The 25,103-nt window shown below is 43.1% G+C and overlaps 1 protein-coding gene and 1 pseudogene across 2 annotated transcripts; one reads left to right on the forward strand and one right to left on the reverse strand.

Annotated features, from left to right (window-relative positions):
• The first annotated feature begins 6,949 nt into the window (after positions 1 to 6,949).
• c22h1orf74 (chromosome 22 C1orf74 homolog) lies at positions 6,950 to 9,224 on the forward strand. Of its 2 annotated transcripts, NM_001141157.2 has the most exon segments (3): positions 7,023 to 7,046; positions 7,362 to 8,378; positions 9,054 to 9,190. In NM_001141157.2, a coding segment is annotated over 1 exon segment (807 nt). In that variant the 5' UTR covers positions 7,023 to 7,046; positions 7,362 to 7,370; the 3' UTR covers positions 8,178 to 8,378; positions 9,054 to 9,190.
• Positions 9,225 to 9,481: 257 nt separating this feature from the next.
• Positions 9,482 to 11,612, reverse strand: LOC106583374 (NAD-dependent protein lipoamidase sirtuin-4, mitochondrial-like; annotated as a pseudogene).
• Positions 11,613 to 25,103: the final 13,491 nt, after the last annotated feature.

Here is a 25,103-nt window from a genome sequence, read left to right on the forward strand (position 1 = left end):
TGAAGGTGGCAGTTGTGATTGGTCGATTCTGTGTCCAGGGTTGGTGCTGGTGTTGAGGCTAGGACCGGGAAAACCTGGGTTGGTGTTGGGGCCGGGTTGGAAATCATGCTGGTGCCAGAGCTGGAAAACCAGGGGTTAGTGTTGGGACAGTGGGCCTGGGAGAAATAGGAACCATGAACCGGGAAACTGGGGATGGTTCTGGGTCGGGATCTGTAGAGGGGAGGAAAGACAAACTGAGGAGCAAGCAGACACACAAGGAAAACCTAGACCAAAAGGTCAATGGTGGTACTTCCCTGTGGCCTGCTCGCTCTGGGTGAAGGTGTAATCTTTGGTTCCTCCTCCGAGCCTTGTCTGGTGCTGGGGCTGCTGGTTACCGGGATCTGGATTCATGCTGGGGCTGGTGCTGGATCTGCAGAGGGGAGGAAGGACAACCTGTGAAGCAAGCAGACACACAAGGGAGCTCTAAACCAGGAGGTAAATTGTGGCACTCCCCTGTGGTCCGCTCGCTCCAGGGGAAGGTCTGGTGTTTAGTCCCTCCTCCGCGCATTGTCTGATGGTCTGGTGCTGGGACTGGCCAATGGGATCTGGATTGGTGCTGGGACTGGTGCTGGATTTGCAGAGGGGAGGAAGGACAACCTGAGGAGCAAGCAGGCACACAAGGGTGCCCTGATGGCACTCCCTGTGTTCTGCTCGCTCTGGGTGAAAGTCTGATGTTTGGTCCCCCCTTCGCCCCATTGTGTTGGTGGATGGTTCATGATTCTGGGCTGGTGCCGGTTCTGTGAGAGTGATAGTGGGAGGTAGGGGTAGCGAGAAATGTGAGAGTGGGGGTAGAGAATGTGTCCATCGGCCTTGGATGGTTCGGGGGGAGTGGTTGGTGGCATGGGGTGTGGAAGAGGAGTGATGCGGCAGTGAGGCTGGACGCTGAAGACTGGAGGACGGGTCTGGGATTTGTCTTGGTCTAGGCGGCTCGGGGGATGGTTTAGATGTGGATGTCCTTCCATCTTGCCAACCCCATACCACCTTCGCCTGGTCAGGGTCTTTGTGGATATCTGTGATGGCGTGATCCCTGAGAAGGAGCGGCAGGGTATCCTAGTGGTTAGAGCGTTGGGCTAGTAACCGCAAGGTTGCAAGTTTGAATCCCTGAGCTGACAAGGTACAAATCTGTCATTCTGCCCCTGAACAAGGCAGTTAACCGACTGTTCCTAGGCCGTCATTGAAAATAAGAATTTGTTCTTAACTGACTTGCCTAGTTAAATAAAGTTTAAAAAAATTGTTTTTAAAAAGGATGGTGATCCTCCTCCTCAGGGAGGAGTCTCACAACTCAATCGCTGGTTGAAAACTGTGTTCTGCCCCTCCCAAAAGATAGAATTTGTAGATAATTGGCCCTCTTTCTGGGACTCACCCACAAACAGGACCAAGCCTGGCCTGTTGAGGAGTGACGGACTCCATCCTAGCTGGAGGGGTGCTCTCATCTTATCTACGAACATAGACAGGGCTCTAACTCCTCTAGCTCCACAATGAAATAGGGTGCAGGCCAGGCAGCAGGCTGTTAGCCAGCCTGCCAGCTTAGTGGAGTCTGCCACTAGCACAGTCAGCGTAGTCAGCTCAGCTTTCCCCATTGAGACCGTGTCTGTGCCTCGATCTAGGTTGGCCAAAATTAAAGATGGCGGTGTTCGCTTTAGCAATCTCACTAGTATAAAGACCTCCTCCATTCCTGCCATTATTGAAAGAGATTGTGATACCTCACATCTCAAAATTGGGTTACTTAATGTTAGATCCCTCACTTCCAAGGCAGTTATAGTCAATGAACTAATCACTGATCATAATCTTGATGTGATTGGCCTGACTGAAACATGGCTTAAGCCTGATGAATTTACTGTGTTAAATGAGGCCTCACCCCCTGGTTACACTAGTGACCATACCCCCCGTGCATCCGGCAAAGGCGGAGGTGTTGCTAACATTTACGATAGCAAATTTCAATTTACCAAAAAAAAAACAATGACGTTTTCGTCTTTTGAGCTTGAAATCTATGCAGCCTACTCACTCACTTTTTATAGCTACTGTTTACAGGCCTCCTGTGCCATATGCAGTGTTCCTCACTGAGTTCCCTGAATTCCTATCGGATCTTGTAGTCATAGCAGATAATATTCTAATTTTTGGTGACTTTAACATTCACATGGAAAAGTCCACAGAACCACTCCAAAAGGCTTTCGGAGCCATCATCGACTCAGTGGGTTTTGTCCAACATGTCTCTGGACCTACTCACTGCCACAGTCATACTCTGGACCTAGTTTTGTCCCATGGAATAAATGTTGTGGATCTTAATGTTTTTCCTCATAATCCTGGATTATCGGACCACCATTTTATTGCGTTTGCAATTGCAACAAATAATCTGCTCAGACCCCAACCAAGGAGCATTAAAAGTCGTGCTATAAATTCTCAGACAACCCAAAGATTCCTTGATGCCCTTCCAGACTCCCTCTGCCTACCCAAGGACGTCAGAGGACAAAAATCAGTTAACCACCTAACCGAGGAACTCAATTTAACCTTGCGCAATACCCTAGATGCAGTTGCACCCCATAAAATTAAAAACATCTGTCATAAGAAACTAGCTCCCTGGTATACAGAAAATACACGAGCTCTGAAGCAAGCTTCCAGAAAATTGGAACGGAAATGCAGTATCGAAGAGCCCTCACTGCTGCTCGATCATCCTATTTTTCCAACTTAATTGAGGAAAATAAGAACAATCCGAAATTTCTTTTTGATACTGTCGCAAAGCTAACTAAAAAGCAGCATTCGCAAATGGAGGATGGCTTTCACTTCAGCAGTAATACATTTATGAACTTCTTTGAGGAAAAGATCATGATCATTAGAAAGCAAATTACGGACTCCTCTTTAAATCTGGGTATTCCTCCAAAGCTCCATTGTCCTGAGTCTACACAACTCTGCCAGGACCTAGGATCAAGGGAGATACTAAAGTGTTTTAGTACTATATCTCTTGACACAATGATGAAAATAATCATGGCCTCCAAACCCTCAAGCTGCATACTGGACCCTATTCCAACTAAACTACTGAAAGAGCTGCTTCCTGTGCTTGGCCCTCCTATGTTGAACATAATAAACAGCTCTCTATCCACCGGATGTGTACCAAGCTCACTAAAAGTGGCAGTAATAAAGCCTCTCTTGAAAAAGCCGAATCTTGATCCAGAAATTATAAAAAACTATCGGCCTATATCGAATCTTCCATTCCTCTCAAAAATTTTAGAAAAAGCTGTTGCACAGCAACTCACTGCCTTCCTGAAGACAAACAATGTATACGAAACGCTTCAGTCTGGTTTTAGACCCCATCATAGCACTGAGACTGCACTTGTGAAGGTGGTAAATGACCTTTTAATGACGTCAGACCGAGGCTCTGCATCTATCCTCGTGCTCCAAGATCTTAGTGCCGCTTTTGATACCATCGATCACCACATTCTTTTGGAGAGATTGGAAACCCAAATTGGTCTACATGGACAAGTTCTGGCCTGGTTTAGATCTTATCTGTCGGAAAGATATCAGTTTGTCTCTGTGAATGGTTTGTCCTCTGACAAATCAATTGTAAATTTCGGTGTTCCTCAAGGTTCCGTTTTAAGACCACTATTGTTTTCACTATATATTTTACCTCTTGGGGATGTCATTCGAAAACATAATGTTAAATTTCACTGCTATGCGGACGACACACAGCTGTACATTTCAATGAAACATGGTGAAGCCCCAAAATTTCCCTCGCTAGAAGCCTGTGTTTCAGACATAAAGAAGTGGATGGCTGCAAACGTTCTACTTTTAAACTCGGACAAAACAGAGATGCTTGTTCTAGGTCCCAAGAAACAAAGAGATCTTCTGTTGAATCTGACAATTAATCTGGATGGTTGTACAGTCGTCTCACATAAAACTGTGAAGGACCTCGGCGTTACTCTGGATCCTGATCTCTCTTTTGAAGAACATATCAAGACTGTTTCAAGGACAGCTTTTTTCCATCTACGTAACATTGCAAAAATCAGAAACTTTCTGTCCAAAAATGACGCAGAAAAATGAATCCATGCTTTTGTTACTTCTAGGCTGGACTACTGCAATGCTCTACTTTCCGGCTACCCGGATAAAGCACTAAATAAACTTCAGTTAGTGCTAAATACGGCTGCTAGAATCCTGACTAGAACCAAAAAATTTGATCATATTACTCCAGTGCTAGCCTCCCTACACTGGCTTCCTGTTAAGGCAACGGCTGATTTCAAGTTTTACTGCTAACCTACAAAGCATTACATGGACTTGCTCCTACCTATCTTTCCTATTTGGTCCTGCCGTACATACCTACACGTACGCTACGGTCACAAGACGCAGGCCTCCTAATTGTCCCTAGAATTTCTAAGCAAACGGCTGGAGGTAGGGCTTTCTCCTATAGAGCTCCATTTTTATGGAATGGTCTGCCTACCCATGTGAGAGACGCAGACTCAGTCTCAACCTTTAAGTCTTTACTGAAGACTTATCTCTTCAGTAGGTCCTATGATTAAGTATAGTCTGGCCCAGGAGTGTGAAGGTGAACGGAAAGGCTGGAGCAACGAACCGCCCTTGCTGTCTCTGCCTTGCCGGTTCCCCTCTCTACACTGGGATTCTCTGCCTCTAACCCTATTACAGGGGCTGAGTCACTGGCGTACTGGTGTTCTTCCATGCCGTCCATGGGAGGGGTGCGTCACTTGAGTGGGCGGAGTCACTGACGTGGTCTTCCTGTCTGGGTTGGCGCCCCCCCCTTGGGTTGTGCCGTGGCGGAGATCTTTGTGGGCTATACTCGGCCTTGTCTTAGGACGGTAAGTTGGTGGTTGGAGACATCCCTCTAGTGGTGTGGGGGCTGTGCTTTGGCAAAGTGGGTGGGGTTATATCCTGCCTGTTTGGCCCTGTCCGGGGGTTTCATCGGATGGGGCCACAGTGTCTCCTGATCCCTCCTGTCTCAGCCTCCAGTATTTATGCTGCAGTAGTTTATGTGTCGGGGGGCTAGGGTCAGTCTGTTACATCTGGAGTATTTCTCTTGTCTTATCCGGTGTCCTGTGTGAATTTAAATATGCTCTCTCTAATTCTCTCTTTCTCTCTTTCTTTCTTTCTCTCGGAGGACCTGAGCCCTAGGACCATGCCTCAGGACTACCTGGCATGATGACTCCTTGCTGTCCCCAGTCCACCTGGCCGTGCTGCTGCTCCAGTTTCAACTGTTCTGCCTGCGGCTATGGAACCCTGACCTGTTCACCGGACGTGCTTGTTGCACCCTCGACAACTACTATGATAATTATTATTTGACCATGCTGGTCATTTATGAACATTTTAACATCTTGACCATGTTCTATTATAATATCCACCCGGCACAGCCAGAAGAGGACTGGCCACCCCTCATAGCTTGGTTCCTCTCTAGGTTTCTTCCTAGGTTTTTGTCCTTTCTAGGGAGTTTTTCCTAGGGAGTTTTTCCTAGCCACCGTGCTTCTTTCACATGCATTGCTTGCTGTTTGGGGTTTTAGGCTGGGTTTCTGTACAGCACTTTGAGATATCAGCTGATGTACGAAGGGCTATATAAATAAATTTGATTTGATTTGATTTTGGTTGTTCGTTCCACGGTTTGTTGTTGGTAGACCCAGTCTCCTTGTCTCCGACAGAACCTGCTTAATGGTGCTGATGATCCACTGCTGTCAGAGCTGGGTGGTGGTGCATTCGCAGGGAGAACCGTTCAGGATGTTCTCCGCTGTCAGGAAAGGTAGGGTCAGCAACCTGTTGGGGGAGACAGAGGGAATAAACAGCGCCCAGACCCACCTGGCCACGGTGCACTAAACAAACAGGTGGTAGATGTTTTCAGTGTCAGTGCATCCGTGGGGGCAGCGCTCTGTACGTACTATGTGCCGTCTATACATTAATTCCCTAGTGGGGACACACTGAAGAAGCCGAAATGTCTGTGTACGCTATCCTTGATGCAGTAAAAATGAAAAACATTGAATAATGAAGTTAGCTTTATGCGACATACTGTATTTTGGAGTAGAAACCCATTACACCTCTTTGTTTGTCTGAATTTGTGGGTTTTAGGCATCAGCCAAGCTTCTGGGAGAGTGCGATGATTCTATTTTGGCTAGTGGGGATGCAACCATGAACAGCCATCCATGATGCTGTGGTGATTGACATTTAACCATACCTGTTGCGAGTTCACAGCTTAGCTGGCTCTCAGGCGCGCAATGGTGTCCTTGGAGCGGTTGTAGGCCATGATGTCCTTGTACTTCCACGATGCTAGCCCAGCCATGGGCAGACCTAACCTGAAGGCAAAATCTCTCCGCGTCTTGAACACTGGTGGGGGGCTCCAGCAATTGTGCACAGTGTGGTCGATTTTGCGAGTCTGAGGGTTCTGAGAATGGGGGTGGCAAAATACTGTTCAAGGTAGCTGGCTTTCCTGTCTTGTGGATGATGGTGACCAAGTTGGATAGTCCCTGTGCCCTAATGATGTTAATAAGATGATGATCTTTGGCAAAGGGAGTGGGATGCTAGTAGTAAGGGGAGGCCATTTTTATCGTATGCACCAGTCAGTAAAGGAAGAGGTGGGGAGTATGAGATGTAAGAGAGAGGAAGTTGTGTGGAGTAGACTACGGTTTAGGTACACAGGTTTGAATGTCACGTTATGGATGATAGGTCTGTGTGATGAGTGTTTAGTGGAGGAAACGGTGGAGTGTGTGGATATTTTGTGAACAGTATGATGCAGATAGGGAGAGATTGTGTCAAAGGGTTAGAGAGGCTGGTTGAGGTTTGGGTGGTGTAGTGGGGGGAAGGGAAGTGGTGTCTAGGGCTCTATTTCACTTTTTTTTTTACAGGAACATGAATAATTAAAACAATTTAATGTCGGTAAGCCATGACTGGCCTCACTCCAGTACAGTAGGTGGCGGGGTATGCACCTTAAAAGTTGGATGCGATCCGCCAACCCAATCCCGAAGCAGAAGGAGGACGAAGAAGAAGAAGAAGAAGAAGAAGAAGGAGAAGAAGAACGCAACGAAGTAAGTAACGTTATGCTTTAAAGGTGTCGGTAGCTCGATGAATAGATTAACTTTAGGATCAATGAGCTGTAGCCTACTAATGAATTTGTCAAAAATAAATGATATGTGGGAAGTAACTGGAAGGCATGAGCGTGGTTCCAGTTCAGCCTTGCATTTCTAGGCTAACTATCATGCTAGCTGGCTACTGTAGTTCCTCCGGCATGCTCGTTTTAGGTGCAAAACTCGTACTAACGCACACTATTCTGATAATGTTTTGGTCAGCGTGGAGTTTCATTCATCACCATGTAATGTTGCCACATGTTCAAATTCCCCTAGGAGCAGTCCATGGCTTCTTCAGACGTCTTTGTTGCTGCTGCTCGCAAATGTCTACGAGTTGGAAAGAAACGCTTCTCCGCCACTGTGAGTCTGAACCTGGCTACTCAGGTCCTGGCTGTGGACTTGGGCCTGAAGCCCGCTCTGCTATATGACAGTAATACAGCATCTGCAGAGCAGGTCCAACAGTATTTAAACTCTCTGCAGGCTGCACAACTTGTGTCTAAATCTCTCCAGACATTGGTCATCAGTGAGAATTCCTTGATTGTGAACCCATCCCTAACTATAGCAAACCTGGAGGCACTTCTCTTAAGGAGGACTGTGACTGTGGTGGATGTATGTCACTCACTGGAGCAGCCTGCCATCACTGAGCTACAGTGGGGAGCTATCAGGGACATGATTCAGGCTTTACTGGCTCATATTAGACAGTTTGGGCAACATTCTGCGATGAGAAATGTCCCTCACCGAATTGAAAAGAGACATTGTGAGACATGGAATCTGTGTACTCTATTCGGGATTCTATTGGGCTACCCCTCCACATACTGGTTTGACCAGAGCAGGAGCTTTGAGAACTGCCTAGCTATGTCTCCACTCGTGGTAACCAAGGCTGTGGCATCCTGGCAGGGTGGTGATTCTGGAGTTGAGGGTCACAGGTGTTGCCTGTATTCCTTCAGCACCCCAGAGATGTTGCAGGCAGACACTCAGTCAGTGATGGCTAGCTGGACTACACAGCTTCAGGAACGATTTCAGCAGCAGAAGGTCTTGTCTGGACTCAGTGTAACCAGATCAACTGTCACCTTACCTTCTGTGGCTCTATGATTATAATGGCACTTTGTGGATGGATGTTGTATGAAAAATGTGACGGTATTTGTATTTTGGAAATTGTCTGTAAAACAATTGATAAGCAAACATTGAAGAAGCACTTGTTCATGTTTCCAAACTGATTTACATAATCAGTTTGGAAACATAATTTATTTAAAATATAAATGCATTTGTGAGGGAAGTTAACACCAATGACTACATCAAGCTTGTGGCTACAAACTTGTTGGATGCAGTGCGTTTTGTTTTGGTTGTTTCAGATTGTTTTGCCCAATAGGAACTGAATGGTGAATAATTAATATTGTCATTTTGGTGTCACTTATTGTAAATAACTATGTTTCAGAACACTCCTACATGAATGTGTATGCTACCATGATTACGAGTAATCATGAATAAATTGTAAATGAGTGAGAAATTAAGAGGCACAAAGATCTTGATCTTTATTCCTGATTTTGGGGGTATTTAATTTTTTATTTAACTAGGCAAGTCAGTTAAGAACATTCTTATTTACAATGATGGCCTACCCCAACCAAACCCTAACCCGGACGACACTGGGCAAATTGTGCACCGCCCTATGGGACTCCCAATCACGGCCGGTTGTGATACAGCCTGGAATTGAACAAGGGTCTGTAGTGACACCTCTAGCACTGAGATGCAGTGCCTTAGACCGCTGTGCCACTCGGGAGCCCAAAATAGTATAATATGATCACTATTATTCATGATTATCTGTAATCATGGTAGAATCCACATTAGTGTTCAGAAACATTCTATTTTTTTTTTACCATAAGTGACTCCAAAATGACTATACATTATTCGCCATTCACTTCCTATTGGGCAAAACAGTCTGACACAACCAAATCAAACTGCATATGCATCCAACAAGTTTGTAGAGTCACAAGCTTGATGTAGTCATAGTGTGCTAGGAATATGGGACCAAGTACTTATTACTTTTTCAAATGGGTGGGCTAGATGCATAAAATTCCTTCATTTCTAAACAATAAAACATATGTATGAAAATACCCTCAAATTAAAGGTGACATTCTATGCTGTCGGCTCATATGAAACATTTGATCTCATATCCAAAATGCTGGCGAAAAGAGCCAAATACAGAGAGGAGTGTTTATACTAGTTAGCTAAAATGATGTACAGGCTAAAGGTATGCTTCTCAACCTAAACAGTTCGGTAGAGTTCGTGTCTAGATTGACATTTTGTGACGGTTTTTGTATGTTTTGGACTTCGGTGAGTTTTTTTTTTTGTTTGGGCACACAATTTTTTTCTGGAAGCAAGCCGAAGTTCTGTGCTGAAGTCTACGCCCCTTCGTTGGTGATTGGTCAATGGTAAGGATTCTTCAAAGTCTTTGTTGTCATTCAAAACAATGCAACTTGTTTTCATGCATATTTTTTTCATTGAATACTACTGCACCTGACATGTAATTAGTTAGATGTAAAATTGTGTGACTAATCTCTTTGGCAAAAATGTAAAAATTAATGAAAGATTTCTTGATTTATAGATTAATTCTGACTTTTGAGGAAGTGTTTACTGGCTACGTCTCAAAATGTACAATTACCACTTTTGCCGCGTTTTTCTCTTTTCAAGCAGACTTAAGGAAGTATGCGAGCGCACTCGTTCGAGTAGCCAAGTTCGTCTAGGCGCCAGCCGAACTGAAGTATGCTGACAACTTAAGTGGAAAGTAGAATAATAACCATTAATTTCTATGGATGATTGTTACGTCCATCAATATGGCGGGTGCTAACTTCAGAATAGTGCCGTCAGCCATAAAGCATATCCTCCGTTACTTGTGGGGTTTCCCATAGATGTCATAGAAACAAGTTTCCATCTCTCCAGCCCAACGTCCTGAGGCTGATTGCATTGCTGCGTGGATGACCAAGAGGTAGAGCCCATTGAGTAGTTCAGTTGTCAGTGTCTGTGGATCAGTGACCGGAGTCCTAGTAAAGCCATCCGTCTGTCTCTGGTCAGTGGGGCTGAATGACTGACAGTACCTCCCCACAACGAGCACGGACTCTGAACTCTGCCAGGTGGTCGGCCCTGGTAGGCCCGTTGTTCAAGATGGCCACTGGGCTCTTCTGGTCAGCTGCTGCCAGTAGGAATCTGTACCCAGAATACACCTAGAAAAAAACAAGGATATAACAGTTAGACTAGACAGATGTCTTAGAGAACTTGAAGATGTATCAACAAGACAAAAATAGTCAAACTGCAACAAATGGTTGACTACTGAAGAGGTATGGTCTCTGGACTCTAGCAATATATAATACCTTATTTATGCCCACCTGCAAAGAAGATCCCGCAATTATGGCTGCATCAGACCCCACCAGTCTGTCATGTACAAACTACTGTATCTCGGTTCACTGCCCCCCCCCCAACAAAAAGAACATCATGTCTTGCTTCAGTATGCCCCCACAGTCCTTACAGGGAGGCTATCTGAAGTGGAGGACCTGTTTGTCCTCAATTAAGTATCCCTGTCTGGAGCTACACCACCAGCCTGTGCTACCCACCCAGGGTTCAGGTCTGCGAAACGCTTCTGGAGCACTTCTCTAGCAGACATTGCACCACAGCTCAGGCATAACACCCTGAGAGGGACACAGACCAATGGACAGACACACAGGTAAAACACTCAGTGTTGTTCTGAGCCAATGTCCTTAAACAAGAAGTCTCTATAGTGTGGTGTGTGTGTCAGTCATTCACTCCTACCTGTGAGCAACGAGCGGATAAGAGGCAATCCGTAAGTCGCTCTGGATAAGAGCGTCTGCTAAATGACTTAAATGTAAATGTGAGCGCAGCCGTGCAGTTCAGTCAGTCCTTGGTGCCCTGCCTTGGAATGAAGTGCGTCCACATTCTGTGTAACCAGCCAGTGGACCTTTCCCTGTTCCTCCCACTGCTGCAGGGCCAGGTGGGCAGAGTTTGGCTGATGAGAGGAGAACTGTGGCCAGCCCACAGTTCCTAGCCCAGTAGAGCTGACGAGACTGGGCACTGCGTATATACTCTGCGTGCTGCATATGTCGCCTGTCTTTGCGAGCATAGAGACCCACCCCATCTGAGCGGTAGTCTGGGGATGCCAGACTCTGTGGAGAGCACAGCTCCAATGATGACGGAAGAGGCGTGTGGCACGAAAAAAGAAGGCCTGTAGCCGCTCCAGGGCGTGGGCATTGATGGTGCTGCTGGCGGGCACGAAGCGCTGGATACTCGCGGGAACAGATGATGTTGCCCGCCTCCCAGGGTCCGCACCACACAGTGTCAGGGGTCTCCTCAGCAACTGCATCTGTATTCAGAGTACATAGTAAGATTTATGCTTTTTGAGTATGTTGTTGTTTTCGGATACACCTTTCAAAAAAAGGAACCTGTTGGGATCAAGTGTTTCAGTGGGTAAGTAACTCCATAAGGTGAGAATGTCTAAAGAGCAAATGTCACTCAGACCAGATGGGATTATGTCAATTAAGGAACACATGACGGGTGTAATGATGCCTCATCACAAGTTTGTTACATCTCTCATTCAATATTATTAGGGTCACCAAGCGATAATTATAACTCCTAAATTCCTAACTTGGCTTTATCTGACTCAGTAATTGTTCACTTTGTCTGTTACAGTATTCGACCTGTAAACATATAAAACGCTTTAGTCAAGACCAATGTTTTGTTTTTCCGATATCTGGCTTATCATTGAACTCGTCATCAGCTGGGAACCCCTTCAATTTGATGAGATTTTTTTGACAAGGTTAATTGGAGGAAAACCGATAAGCATACAACCGCAACAGGCATAAAGTACACATTGAAAGGAGCTAATACAATTCAGTGTCATGTAACGTACCTTATAATGTCACGAGGTACAGCAGAGCTTTCATTTCAGCACCATGGAGTGAATCCTTACCACCGTTACACCTGGCTATCAGCGAGGCCTTGAATAGCAACAAAACAGTTAATTCTGCCACATTTACTGCCTTTAAAAAATATATGGCTGACTTGCTTAATTTCTACTGACAATTGAGATGTACAAACTATGGCATAAGGGGACAACGAGCGGATAAGAGGCAATCCGTCATTTCAATTAAGACAATGAGTGAACTAGGACACACGTAATCAATACAACTATTTGTTCTGCTCTTTGGAAATGTACAGTGACAGAATTCAGAACATGGGCCATTCTTAGTGTTCTCCCTGTACACCAAGTCAGAACCGTAGGATAAATAAAGGGGGCATATGAACAGACAGTGAAATCTCTTACAATATTAGATGATTACATTTCTCTAAAACAGGCTATTGGTTACATGTGCACCACCAAGTCAGGACAGTAGGCTAAGTTATGAGGGGGAAAGGGACCGAATTATTAGGGTGAGGCACATGGGCTACTAACAGCTTACTACACAACAAAAGTATTTGATCCCCTGCTGATTTTGTACGTTTGCCCACTTACAAAGAAATGATCAGTCTATAATTTTAATAGTAGGTTTATTTGAACAGTGAGAGACAGAATAACAACAAAAAAATCCAGAAAAAAAGCATGTCATAAATGTTATAAAATGATTTACATTTTAATGAGGGAAATAAGTATTTGACCCCTCTGCAAAACATGACTTAGTACTTGGTGGCAAAACCTTGTTGGCAATCAGAGGTCAGACGTTTCTTGTAGTTGGCCACCAGGTTTGCACACATCTCAGGAGGGATTTTGTCCCACTCCTCTTTGCAGATCTTCTCCAAGTCATTAAGGTTTCGAGGCTGAAGTTTGGCAACTCGAACCTTCAGCTCCCTCCACAGATTTTCTATGGGATTAAGGTCTGGAGACTGGCTAGGCCACTCCAGGACCTCAATGTGCTTCTTCTTGAGCCACTCCTTTGTTGCCTTGGCCGTGTGTTTTGGGTCATTGTCATGCTGGAATACCCATCCACGACCCATTTTCAATCCCCTGGCTGAGGGAAGGTTCTCACCCAAGATTTGACGGTACATGGCCCCGTCCATCGTCCCATTGATGCGGTGAAGTTGTCCTGTCCCGTTAGCAGAAAAACAACCCCAAAGCATAATGTTTCCACCTCGATGTTTGACGGTGGAGATGGTGTTCTTGGGGTCATAGGCAGCATTCCTCCTCCTCCAAACACAGCGAGTTGAGTTGATGTCAAAGAGCTCCATTTTGGTCTCCTCTGACCACAACACTTTCACCAGTTGTCCTCTGAGTCATTCAGATGTTCATTGGCAAACTTCAGACAGGCATGTATATGTATTCTTGAGCAGGGGGACCTTGCGGGCGCTGCAGGATTTCAGTCCTTCACAGCGTAGTGTGTTACCAATTGTTTTCTTGGTGGATATGGTCCCAGCTGCCTTGAGATCATTGACAAGATCGTCCCGTGTAGTTCTGGGGTGATTCCTCACCGTTCTCATGATCATTGCAACTCCACGAGGTGAGATCTTGCATGGAGCCCCAGGCCGAGGGATATTGACAGTTCTTTTGTGTTTCTTTCATTTGCGAATAATCGCACCAAATGTTTTCACCTTCTCACCAAGCTTCTTGGCGATGGTCTTGTAGCCCATTCCAGCCTTGTGTAGGTCTACGGTCTTGTCCCTGACATCCTTGGAGAGCTCTTTGGTCTTGGCCATGGTGGAGAGTTTGGAATCTGATTGATTGATTGCTTCTGTGGACAGGTGTCTTTTTTACAGGTAACAAGCTGCGGTTGCGAGCACTCCTTTTACGAGTGTGCTCCTAACCTCAGCTCGTTACCTGTATAAAAGACACCTGGGAGCCTGAAATCTTTCTGATTGAGAGGGGGTCAAATACTTATTTCCCTCATTAAAATGCAAATCAATTCATAACATTTCTGACATGCGTTTTTCTGGATATTTTTGTTGTTATTCTGTCTCTCACTGTTCAAATAAACCTACCATTAAAATTATAGACTGATCCTTTCTTTGTCAGTGGGCAAATGTACAAAATCAGCAGGGGATCAAATACTTTTTTCTCCCACTGTACACATCTCCCTGGCATATTATGTCATTTATGCAGCAGCATACAAGACATTTTTGGACTCACCTTGTTGTGCTGTGCTCACTTGAACAGGAAGGTGGCGTGGTGGTCCTTGTGGACAAATTTTGTCATCGAAGTCTGGCATTTTCAGGATTTATGGCGCTTTCAAGACAACTGGGAAATTAGGAAAAAAATGTTGGATCATGACGTCAGTTATCTTGAGGTCGGAGCTCTAGAAAGAGGCCAGAGTTCCCGACTTGAAATTCCGATTTGAATGACCGTTCAAAACTTATTTTCCCAGGCGGAGCTAATTTTTTTCCAGAGTTCTTAGTTGTCTTGAAGTCTGAGATTTTCCTTTTTTTTTTTTTTTAAGGTGGCAGAAGTCAAGCTGGATTGACAGCATGGCCAATGTATTCAACCTTTTCTTGCCCACGGTGTGTTGCGAGGGAATGTTTATCCTTTTAAGCTTGGAAGAGACCCTTCAACCTAGACTTGGACCAAACACACTCTCCACTGAATAGCAGGCTGGTGATTGCTTGCAGTTAGACACTGATTCCTTCCAAACTACTCATTGTTGAATTTGCGATTTCCAACTTATGTAATGTTTATGGCCGATGAGCACCGATGTGTATTATCTATAATTTCTCTTCATATGACAAGGGTTGAAAAGGATTTGCCAGTAGATTGTCAACTTGATTCATGATGACTGCTTTCTAGCTTGCTAGCTAAGATTTTGAAAGTATGATGTTGTCATGATCAGTCCAATCAAAGCTATGATAGATATAACGTGATTTGACGTGATTTTATCTGTGGCCAATGCCCTCGAGACTTCTTGGATGGGCACCTCTAATGTAAATCTATAGCAGCACTCAAGGGGCTTGAATTTTCGAGCTCTCCCTGTAGATTGTGTGGTGACATGGTTACCCCATGAGTGACAGAACACTGAGCCAATCACAGCGCATCTAGAGAACATTACCAACCCCTACAGTCCTTTTTTTTTCTGCTGGCTGCCCTAACACCACAGAAAGCACTGAGCTAGGCTGAAACACCTGCATTTTGGAGCTACTTTACTCAAAAAAGCAAATAAGAGACCATGTTTGTATGTGGCTTTATTAACTAAATTGTTTCTTTTTTTACATTGTTTGCAAACTGATGTGACGCATATTAATGCCAAAATAACATGCAAAACAGGCACAAAAAAATACTAAAAAAAATACATTTTTATAGGGTTAGTGTTCCCACATGGCCATCTCTCCACGTTATAGCATTTGTTTACAGATGGAAGACAGGTGCTAATTACAGGGGTTAAAGCAACAACAACAACAAAATATCCCATGAAAAACTAAAGTAGATCTCAGATCGATTGTCTGGGGCCAAGTTAACCTCCCCTTTCATTTCAGAAAGTCATGACCATCATGCTTTTAGGGAAAGATTATCATTTTAAACTGTGAGTTTGACTAATTCCAGTCCAGACATTGGTAATGATTTTTAACATATTGTTAATGCATATAGACTGTGCATGGTCTATATTATCAGATGTGCTATTAGCAATAAGCATTATCACCTATAACCCAACTGATGAAGATGGTGGCTATAAAAGGTACTTGTGATGGGTAGGTTTACTCATAACCTGCAGTTATATACATAATAAAGAGAGAACGATACCTAGGCCTATCATTCTTGTGCAATGTATATCTATAGGCTACATGGAATTTTTTTCTTTCATTATTTTATTCTATCTGGCATTAGTGTGTAAGCCTAATAGCTTTAGGGCCTAACTATATGCGCGCCAAATATGGGAACGGGCAGAAAACGTTAATGTTGATCAGGGGCGAAAATCTGATATCAACTTTGGAGGGGACAATTACATTACATTTTCTCAAGAGCAATTCCTGAGGGGGACACCAAAAGTAGTGCTGTAACACATAGCCTACATTGTAATATGGTAAATGTATATTGAGGAACCAAAGAAATAAGGTGTTTGCCGTACTCCTAACTACCGGTACCCAAAACTACACAACTAATCACAACAGCAATACCATTGCCTTTAACAAATCTTAGTTCAGTCACCAGTTTAAGTTGAGAGTGGGGGTATCCATGGCATTTTCCAATTATGTTCCTATTTTACAAGTCAAAAAAATTGAGAACCTTTCATAATGTTGCCAAACAAAGACTCAACAAACTTACCTGAGACTCCCTGTCTCTGCCAGTCTGTCCCTGCATATCTGTCCCCAACTCTGCTGTCTGTGTGCCATCTGTTACCTGCTCTGCCTAATGACATCATTGTGAAACATTTCCATTAGAATTTCATTTCTTTCTTATGAACATTTTATCAACTAGTCTTTGAGATATTAGGCTACTAGGGTTCTTACTATGCGTTTTGGTGTATTGAAAAAAAATCTGATGTCCGTCTTTTATTTTCTACCTGGCTGGCTGGCTACACACACAGTGTGTAAGTTATTTACAGTAGGAGATGGGCTTCTATCATCTTCAATCATTCTATATGGGCTTCGATCTAAAAGGTAGCTAGCAAATTTGAAACGGATTAAAATGACAAGAGTTGACAGCTGTATGAGTTCACCATTTACACAACATATGCTGCAACCTTTTGTAATTTTAATAGTTTGTTTCATATTGGCTGGCTTCCAACAATAGCTGAATTTGCAAAGCTAGCGAGCACCAATTCAGTTTCAGTGGTGTTTGCTATAATCTTTGCTACCCGGGTTAAATAAAGGTGAAATAAAATAAATAAAAGTTCCCTTGCGACAATTTAGCTTTTTCAACGAGACCATTAAATATATTTAAGACAATGGTAGAAGAGAGTGTAGTTCTGTTCAGTTTGGACTTCAGTTTATCGCTAACCTTATCACGGGGACTTTGAAGCACTAACTTACATCATCTGCATGCTGATTCCATCTTTGACGACGCCACATAAATGGAATAGGTACTAGCTAGCTTAATAGTTAATATTTGCGCGCTAGCTCTGCATATTCAGCTAGTGTGTGTGCGCGATTGACTGGATGAACCTCACGGCAGTTACGTAGCAAGCTAAGGAACTGGCAGTGGATCAAACCATTGTGAGGCAAAGGGCGGGGGGGTCGCAATCTTTTGAAACTTAAAAACGCGCTATTAAGTGTCTATAATCAGCACAATTGCTTTCATTGCGTATTATTAATATTATTTAAATTACATAGTTATGTTTCAGTGATATATTGGGGGGGACAAATCATATTTTTCCCAGGATGGGGGGGTCGTGTCCCCCCCCCGTCCCCCACGGGATTTCCGCCCCTGATGTTGATCCAATGTCGGAGTTTAATTCAATAAAAGAAAAGCTGCGAAATGGAGAGTTGAAAATAAAGAGAATGGAGGGCCAGAAAAGTAGTTTGGGAAAGATTTGTTGAAGTGGTAAAAGAAGATGATAGCAGTGCCGGTGTTGTGCCGAAAAGCTTCTCCCTGCCAGAATTCTCCCCCCTAGTGATGGGTCGTTCGAACGAGTCGGCTCAAAAATTAACATATGAATAATCAAAAGATTTAAATTAATAGAATTAACTAATTCAAAGAACAAAAAAAAAAATAATAATAATATAGGCCTAAATGCTCAAGCGCACACATTCATTCTGACTGTCTACTCAGACTAACAGTCTCACCTGTTGTTCCTGTCAATCAGACACGCAGTGCCAACCAAAGATCCAAAGATGCGTGAGGGAGGGCCATACTTACTCACTTAGCAGCCAAGGAAGGACAGCTGTGAAAACAACAGCTGGAAAATGAGTCTGAAGCACAGTAGCATTTGGATGCATTTTAATAATGTAGACAATGTTAGAGGACAGTGTAGAATTTGCCAAAACCAAAATCTCATATAAAGCCGGTTCTACGCACAACCTACACCGGCAAATGCGAACTGTGCACCCAACTGTGAAGCTAACTGTAGCGGAGCTACGAGAATCTAGCGGGCCTGCTATTGATAGTGGTGGAGCCAGCACCTCCACACGTGGAGATGTATTCACTCAGTCAAGTAGGCCTTCACCGCGACCCACAGCAACGCATGTTTAATAGAATTATTTTTCATAACAAACCAATGCATTTTTAAATACATTGTGGTTAAGGTAGAGTATGATTTCATTTAATAATTTCATTAGAATTGTTTTAACACCAATCATAGTCAACCTGTTTGACTTGATACAAAATACAAAACATATATTTAAGAGCCGTTTTGGAGCCAAAGAGTCGGCTCTTTTTGGTGAGCTGAGCCGAACGAGCCGGCTCACTGAAAAGAGCCGGAATGCCCATCACTACCCCAACCCCCCCTTCGCGTGAATGCGCACACACTCAATTCTTCATTACTGTGACTTGCTTGCTAATTGAGATTTCTGATCACGTTCGACTGCTTTTCATTTAATTTTTTTGTCGGTTTGACTATTTGTTTCAAGTGTATTAGTCTATAAATAAATCTCTTTGCTAAAATTCGTCATCTCGCCCATGTCTTATTCGACTAGTAGTTCTGAAATGTTTATTGCTTGCCTACATTTATGTTTAATATAATACACATACATTAATTATTCATTTTGGTTGCCTATCCTGACGTGAAGTTTGTTCTATAGAATGTATTTGACTCTTATGTGTGCCACAGAAAGTTCTTGACTTTAGCCTCAAAATTAAGGAAATTAGAAGGGGGGGAATTTTGGCAATGCAATTTTTTTTTCCTGATGAAATTCCCCCCCCCCTCCCCCTTCTATCTTGGGACTGCAAGGCCTGGCACACTTCAGAATCATTTTGGTAGCTCATGTTGACCAGTAGTGTGTGCCACAGAAAGCAAAATTAGAGTATAAAGAAACATAAACATTTTTTTTTAGATACATTTTGTAATGTATAAGAAAATAATGATAATACACAGATATTATCACACAACACAAAAACATCACAGAAAGTTAAGTTTGTTAACAAACATTAAATAAGAAATACACATTTTGATCTTTGCATTATAAGATATAAAAAGACAATAAATAACAAACAAATATTGGAAAGCTGCAGCAGCTCGACTGAACATTTAGTCCACTTTTTATGGAAAGTTTTCCAGGTGATATCATCGCCTGGAACTCAAGCCTAACCTAGTCCTGACAGGCAGCGCAGACATAATCCTCCAATGATGGGATGGTTTTCATACAGGACTGGTGGAACCATCGTGGGCAGCGGTCACAGCCAATCTGAAATATGATGAAAAATGTTAATATATTTAAAACTTTAAATACATTTTCTTGAATTACAATTATTTCATTATCAGACAAAGAGGATGATACTACCTCTAGAAATATTACAGCTTATACAAATTCGTACTCATGAAATTGTGCCTTTTAGAAGTGAACAAGCAATTACCGAGTTAGTGTTTTCCTCATTATTGTCCACCTCCCCACAGAAGTGGCACAGTTGGCTCAGGTCATCTAGCAAAACATAATGTCAAGTAGTCTATACATCTTAACATTTATTTTTCTGAGCAAACAGGGAACAAGGGAATAGTATAGGTTTCTTGTAACAGAATTATTTAAATACATGTGTTTTAGTGGCCATCTAGTCAGAAGTTGGATCAAAGATAACCTTGAAAGATCCATATAAATGCTTTTTTATCTACAAGTATATTAAATTAGAAATTGAACATACCAGTGTTTTGGTGGAGAGTAACTGCTATTTCTTCTATAAAAATCTATATACAGTGTGTGCAAATGAGGTAAGATAAGGGAGATAAGGCAATAAATAGGCCATAGTGGCGAAATAATGACAATTTAGCAATTAAACACTAGAATGATGTGCAGAAGATGAATGTGCAAGTAGAGATACTGGGGTGCAAAGGAGCAAAATATTTAAATAAATAACAGTATGGGGATGAGGTAGTTGGATGGGCTATTTACCAATGGGCTATGTGCAGTGATCTGTGAGCTGTTCTGACAGCTGGTGCTTAGAGTTAGAGAGGGAGATATGAGTCTCCATCTTCGGTGATTTTTGCAATTCGTTCCAGTCATTGGCTGCAGAAAACTGGAAGGAAAGGTGGCCAAAGCAGGAATTGGCTTTGGGGGTGACCAGTGAAATATACCTGCTGGAGCGCATGCTGCTATGGTGACCAGTGAGCTGAGATAAGGCGGGGCTTTACCTAGCAAAGACTTATAGATGACCTGGAGCCAGTGGGTTTGGCGACAAATATGAAGCGAGGGCCAACCAACGAGAGCATACAGGTCGCAGTGGTGGGTAGTATATGAGGCTTTGGTGACAAAACAGATGGCACTGTGATAGACTGCATCCAATTTGCTGAGTATAGTGTTGGAGGCTATGTGTAGGCTTACTTAGTGGACATTCTGCACCTTGTTTGAAGTCAGTAGGTCACATGACCAAGGAGCTATTGAAATTGGAATGTTTGAAAAAAATCATGTAAAAACGTGTGAGATGAAAAATAGACAAACCAAAGGGTGTGCAATATAGAAGGGTAGTCACTGGACATTCTGAACCTTGTTTGAGTCAAGTAGGTCACATGACCAAAGACCTATTGAAATTTGAATGTAAAAAAACTGTGTACGTTGTTTACGCTCCCTAACAAATTCAACTAGGAATACAAAATGCTGCTCTCATTTCCACGTGTTTATTAGCTTTGGAAAGCGAATGAATGTCCAAATCGTGAAAATAAGACCCGTGCAATGTTGTGCGCAATTTTTCCAACATAATGACACTTATTTCTGTGGTTCAAGTGGTTTGAAAGCGCGAATATCCAACTTGAGACTGTCTTTACCTCGATTATCCACCAATGCCCTGGACCTCACTTTATCACGAACCACATCAAACGGCCTATGCACCGATGTCAAATGGCTAGTTAGTTAGCGGTGGTGCGCGCTAATAGCGTTTCAATCAGTGATGTCACTCGCTCTGAGACTTGAAGTAGGGTTTCCCCTTGCGTTGCAAGAGCCGTGACTTTTGTGGCGCGATGGGTAACGATGCTTCGGTGGGTGTCAGTTGTTGATGTGTGCAAGGGTCCCTGGTTCGAGCCCGGGTTGGGGCGAAGAGAGGGACGGAACCTGTTACACACCCATGCTCCTCTTGCGAACGTTGGATAAAGAGTAACAGTAAAGAGGCTTTGGTATGTTTGGAATGCGCGCAGTGGATTCATCTAAAATGCAGCGATCCTTGCTTTGAACATGGGGTCAATGAAGTTTACCGTTGCTGTGTGTGAGCATTGAAGGTGGAGTGGGACCAGAGGACTTATCGAGGTTGGAGAGTGCACTGGAGGAAGGGGGGTCCACAGCGGAGCGGAGGCCACCAGAGGCGGTGGTGAGGACGATGGAGTAGCACCTGGGGACGGGTGCTCCATGGCGACAGAGAGGCCACCGGAGGCAGTGCAGTGAGAGGCGAGTTACAAGTGGATCGGGAATTCAATGAGGCCTTTGGGAAGAAGGGCTTACCTTTTGTGTACTTAAACGTCCGAAGCCTACTACCTAAGATCGATGAGATACGCCTGTTGGTTTGCAAATCAGAGGTGAGTGTCTTATGTTTTACTGAGACATGGTTGGATTCATCTGTTTGTGACTCAGAAATTGAGATAGGTAATTACTCTGTTGTCAGGAAGGATCGGAACGGTGGGGGGATATGTGCGTTTGTAAGATCAGACATTGCTTTTAACATCACATTGGATTTAAGCGCTGATCTCGAGATTGTCTGGCTGGATATCTGCCTTCCCAAAACCAAGCCGATTTGGTTGGGTGTGTGTTAGTCTGCCCAACAGAATGCATTCTATGAAGGTCTTAAAATTATGTTGTCAAACAGCAATAATTCAATTGTTGAAGGAAATAATTTTGTTAGGGGATTTCAATACTGATGTCTGAAAAAGAATAGCCCAATCCACAATGTATTTATGCACTTTTGTCGATCACTTGCTCTGACCCAAATGATAAAACATCCCACCAGGATAGTACAAAGTATGATTGACTTAATATTGGTGTCTGATAAATCTAAAATATCGAAGAGTGGAGTAATAGTATATGGAATCAGTTATCATTTTATTACATTTTGCACAAGGAGGATTTTTAAAGATATATTTAAGTGTCACAAAACCGTTAGAATCAGAGGACTCGAACAATACTGTGTTGAAAAGTTTAGGGAGGAAGTTGATCAAATTGACTGGTCACCTGTGCTAGATAGTGTAGAGGTACACAGTGCCTGGGAAGCCTTTAAATGTAGATTCCTTGATGTGGTGAATGTGATGGCTCCCATTAGACTGGTCAGGGTAAAGCAGAGATCTAGCCCTTGGTTTAATCATGAGATTCGAGAATCTATCCAAACAAGGAACGAGGCCTTTAAAAAATGTAAGAACTCTCAAGAGCAGCCTGATTTTATCCTATATAAATGTCACAGAAATGAAGCACAGAACAGGATGGATGAAGCTAAGAGGGGTTACTTTTCTGAGAAAATAATTGAGAACAAAAATGACCCTAACAAGCTTTGGAAATCATTTACGGAACTAGGCTGTAGTAGTACTACCAAAAACAAACTAAACAGTATTGGACTGAACATCAGGGGGGAGATGGTATATGAAATAGCAGAGGTTGCCAATGAATTCAACTCTTTTTTTTACTTCTGTTGCCTGTAAGCTGGTTAGCAAGCTGCCCACCAGTTATGGTTTGTATGGAAGCAACCAAGTCAAGAAGTATTATGTAGAGTTAGGGGTCCAGCCAAAATCTTTTTATTTTGCAAAGGTAGCAACAGCCAAAATAGTCAGTATGTTGTCAGAGCTTAAATGCTCCAAAGCCACAGGCCTGGATAATATTCCTGCAAGGTTTCTAATAGATTCTGCTGAGCAAATTGGCCCGTGTATTATGCATATCGTTAATCTCTCTCTTGAACAAGGCACCTTTCCCAGGGACATGAAACAAGCTAAAGTTATACCTCTGTATAAGAAGGAGATAAAGTCTGACCCTGGGAATTATAGGCCTGTATCTATCCTCTGTATAACATCAAAGATCCTGGAGAGAGTTGTACATAAGCAAATGTATGAATATGTTAACAAACAAGGTCTAAATGTATGGTTTTCAGTCGGGTTTTAGAAAAACATACTCCACTGATTCATGTCTACTTTACTTGACTGACTTCATCAGGAAAGATATTGATGAGGGAATCTATGTGGAATGGTACTGCTTGACCTACAGAAGGCCTTTGATACAGTTAACCACTGTCTCCTAATCTCCAAACTGGAGGCACTGGGGTTAAGCAGTATTCCTCTAGGCTGGGTAAAGTCCTATTTATCAGGAAGGGAGCAAGTAGTAGAGGTTAATGGTTCTCTGTCTCAGGCAAAACCAGTGACTTGTGGCGTTCCGCATGGGAGCGTGCTTGGGCCTCTGCTGTTTTTATTGTATATTAACGATAAGAAATATGCTTGTTCTTGCAGTCTTTTTCATTATGCGGATGACTCTACACTTCTGGTGTCTCACAAAAGTAAAACTATGTTGGAGAGCATACTTAGCACAGAGCTTACTAACATTAGCAAATGGCTTGGAGATAATAAGCTATCTTTGCACTCAGGGAAAACTGAGGCAATTATTTTTGGATTCAGACCTAAATTGAGTAGGTCCTCTGAAATCAGAGTGGAATTAGGGGGCGAGGTGCTGACTACTAAAACCTCTTAGCTACCTGGGGTGTCCTTGATGGAAGCTTGGGAGGTGTGAGCATGGCCAATAAAGTGCTAGGGAAGGTTAATGCAAAGACTACGTTTTTGGCTAGAAAGTCCAAGCTGCTTGATTAGGACTCCATGAAAGTGCTAGCTACTGCCCTCATTCAATGCATTTTGACTACACTAGTACTTCCTGGTTTGGGGGCTTATCTAAACTTATTAAGGGAAGCTCCAGATAGCCCAGAATAAGCTGATCGGGGTAGTATTGAAGTTGAGTCCACATACACAGGAGCTGCTTTCAGGAACTAAACTGGCTACCTATTGAGGTTAGGGTGTCCCAGATTAGACTAGTTTTGGTTTACAGGAGTATTTATGGTCCTGCGCCCAGATATCTAAGTGATTATTTACATTTTAGTCATTTAGCAGACGCTCTTATCCAGAGCGACTTACAGTACTGAATGCATACATTTCATTTCATACATTTTTTTTTTTCTGTACTGGTCCCCCGTGGGAATCGAACCCACAACCCTGGCATTGCAAACACCATGCTCTACCAACTGAGCCACATGGGACCGCCGTGTTAGGTACTTACCTTGTGTTAGGTATGCACAAAATCACAGCACCAGATCAGGTGTTGCTGATGTGTGCTTATACAGGTTCAGGAATAATGCTGGGAATGGTACTTTCTTGTATACGGGAGCCTCAGAATGGAATGAGTTGCTTCTGCCCATAAAAAGAATGTCCTCTCTGGGCAGCTTTAAAAATAAAGTAAAAGTATGTTTGATGTCTTCTGTGCCCATATGAATAAGCCCTATGATGTAACTGCAAAGATGAGATAGATGTTCCTCTTCTCTGTTTTTGTTTTATTATTTCACTGCCATACTGTGTTCGATCTTGTCTAGCCATCTTGTCTCAAGAGGACCACAATGGAAGTAAGTCCCAGACTTTATTGTGTGTTATCCTTAATGATTTTACTCGTGCATGTATGGCTTTTTCAAGTTTTATGTGTGCATGTTTTTTAAAATGGTCAAATTAATAAACTAAACTAAAAGGAAAAGCCATAAGAGGGAAAAGCAGGATGGGATGGGGGATTGAGGGATGGGTAGAGAGAACAGTAGAGGGCTCTGAAAACTATTATTGCTGAAATAACCACTTCCTTTTGTGACTAGAGTCTAATACTTCCTGTGGCACACATCAGAGGGCATGATGGGTCACCAAAAATGATTCTGAAGGTTACCAGGCCTTGCAGTGCCAAGATAGATTTCGGCAGGCAAGAAAATAGCCTTGCTGAAATCCTCCCCCCCTTCTAAATGTCCTTAAT

This window comes from Salmo salar, chromosome 22 (genome assembly GCF_965601325.2).
Source record: "Salmo salar chromosome 22, fSalSal1, whole genome shotgun sequence".
In the NCBI taxonomy this organism is placed as follows: Eukaryota; Metazoa; Chordata; class Actinopteri; order Salmoniformes; family Salmonidae; genus Salmo; species Salmo salar.

Bases quoted from the DNA above. Each gene is read 5' to 3' on its own strand.
- c22h1orf74 (XM_014167458.3), top strand. From the start codon at position 6,960: ATGCGATCCGCCAACCCAATCCCGAAGCAGAAGGAGGACGAAGAAGAA. The intron at 7,047-7,361 runs GTAAGTAACGTT...AAATTCCCCTAG, and splicing joins GAGAAGAAGAACGCAACGAA to GAGCAGTCCATGGCTTCTTC.